At 33.7% G+C, this 2,500-nt stretch overlaps 1 protein-coding gene across 1 annotated transcript in view; it reads right to left on the bottom strand.

Annotated features, from left to right (window-relative positions):
- Positions 1-1,402: 1,402 nt before the first annotated feature.
- LOC115223649 (cadherin-23-like) overlaps positions 1,403-2,500 on the bottom strand; it is a 50,181-nt gene continuing 49,083 nt past the window's right edge. Inside the window, exon 24 of the mRNA XM_036512476.1 lies at positions 1,403-1,697. Coding sequence (XP_036368369.1) covers positions 1,474-1,697 — 224 coding nt within the window. The 3' untranslated portion in view covers positions 1,403-1,473. The remainder of the gene's footprint in view (positions 1,698-2,500) is intronic.

Genomic DNA, 2,500 nt, shown 5'->3' on the forward strand with positions numbered 1-2,500 from the left:
TACTTTGTTTAACAATTTTTTTTTACTTTGTGTAAAAAAATTATTTATTTTGTATTTTATTTACTTTGCTAGGTAGTCGTTATAGGATCAACTAGTCACGACTAGCTAGCGCGGATGCGCGACTGCGTGAGTGCGCGCACCGGGACCACTGTTCGCTAGTAGTACCAATAAATGTAAGGATAAGCAAGTTAGGCAAGTCAATATACAAAAAATATCAAATAAATTTAATACAAAAATATACATATGTATACATATAAAAAGTTCGACTTACACAAAAGTAAAGTTACATCAAGGAATTAAAGGAGTTGAATAAACAGCTGTTTCTGGGGGTTGGTGGTCCATAAGATTCCGTCTTTAAACTCCATTCTGCCAACACCACAAATGTAGAATTCTTCCCTGAAGACGGAGGCCGGTATTATCCAATGATAGAAGCAATTTACAATCATTATTTTGAACCACCAAGCCCCACAAAACAGCTGTTGGACTCGTAAAACATATTCAACCCATTTAATTCCTGATAACATTGCTATTCTGTGTAAGTCAAACCTTTTTATATGTATACATATGTACCTTTTTTGTATTAAATGTATTTAATATATTTTTGTATATCGACTCGCCTAGTTTGTTTGTCGTTACATTTATTCCAGTCACTGTCTTCCGTTTTTCTTTTGAACAATATATATAATATAAATTAGAAAAAAAAACACCTTTTATCAATTCAACAATGAAAAAAATTTTATATCATATAATTAATTTTTTTCATTATTGAATTGATAACAGGTGGTTTTTTTCTAATTTATATATATACTTTGTGAAATTTGATTTAGTATTTCTAAATTGAATTTTTCCCTGTAAGTTTGGAATTATATTCCCCACCACGTGGATTCTGTTGGGACCAGTAAGAAACAATTATGAACTTTTTTATTACACTTAACTTTTTAAAATATTTTTGATAAGGTTCGTTTTTTCAAGAAGAACCGAAACATGTAAAATTTCTAAGAAAATGAAAAATTTATCTTATATAGTGGCGTTTTCAAACTTCTTTTTTATAATATATACCCACTCGTATACCATCTACACTTATTATATATTATATATATATATATATATATATATATATATATATATAATATATATATATATATTATATATATAATATATATGCATTTATGTATATATATATACATATATATATAATATATATATATATATATATATATATATATATTATATATTATTATATATATATATATATACATATATATAGACACACACACACAACATATAGTATGGATATATATGCATATATAAACACAGATATGAATATTCATATATATAAATGTGTATGTGGGTGTGTGTATGTGTGCATGCGTGTATGTATGTGTGTGCGTGCGCATGCGTGTGTGTATATATATATACATATGCTTTAGTAAAATGCTTGTAGTGCAAGACATCCTTTGCCTATCTCTATTATCAGCAGTTCAACCAAGCATTGATAATGCTCTCCCTCTTTAAGGGTCCATAAGAAGGCGTTGCCATCCGGCTGTCTTTGCGGGTATCCTTTCGTGGAGGACGTTTCCCCTCAGAATCAAGAGGCGTGATAATGTTCCTTTCGGTGTTATCCGCGTGCTGACGACGGAGTGACTGAGCTGGCGCCTCGACAGACGAGCTCTCATCACCGCTCTGGTCGCTACCTACTGGAACAGAAATATTAAAATGAGCATGGTTTTAATAAATTCAGCTTTGATTTATATCGATTGCACATACTCACACACACACACACACACACACACACACACACACACACACGCATGCACGCACGCGCATATCTACATACATACAGTAGAAGTAAAGTGGTGAACTGGTAGAATCGTTACCGGCGGCGAGATGGCAGAAACGTTAGCACGGCGGGCGGAATGCTTAGCGGTATTTCGTCTGCCGCTGCATTCTGAGTTCAAATTCCGCCGAGGTCGACTTTGCCCTTCATCCTTTCGGGGTCGATAAATTAAGTACCAGTCACGCACTGTAGTCGATATAATCGACTTAATCCATTTGTCTGTCCTTGTTTGTCCCCTCTGTGTTTAGCCCCTTGTGGGTAGTAAAGAAATAGGTATTTCGTCTGCCGCTGCGTTCTGAGTTCAAATTCCGCCGAGGTCGACTTTGCCTTTCATCCTTTCGGGATCGATAAATTAAGTACCAGTCACGCACTGTAGTCGATATAATCGACTTAATCCATTTGTCTGTCCTTGATTGTCCTCTCTGTGTTTAGCCCCTTGTGGGTAGTAAAGAAATATATTTGTTTCTTTAAAATTACTAATACATTTCTGATAAATTTGTTGACTGGCAACGATATAAAAATATTTTTTCATGCATATCTTCTTTGTCATTTAACTCCCCCAACATGTAGAAATGATACTATAAAAATTTAAGACTGTACTAGGTCTTTTTTAATAACCATCTACTCAACTGGTACTTATATTATCAACCCCCGAATGGATGA

This window comes from Octopus sinensis, linkage group LG23, assembly GCF_006345805.1.
Source record: "Octopus sinensis linkage group LG23, ASM634580v1, whole genome shotgun sequence".
In the NCBI taxonomy this organism is placed as follows: Eukaryota; Metazoa; Mollusca; class Cephalopoda; order Octopoda; family Octopodidae; genus Octopus; species Octopus sinensis.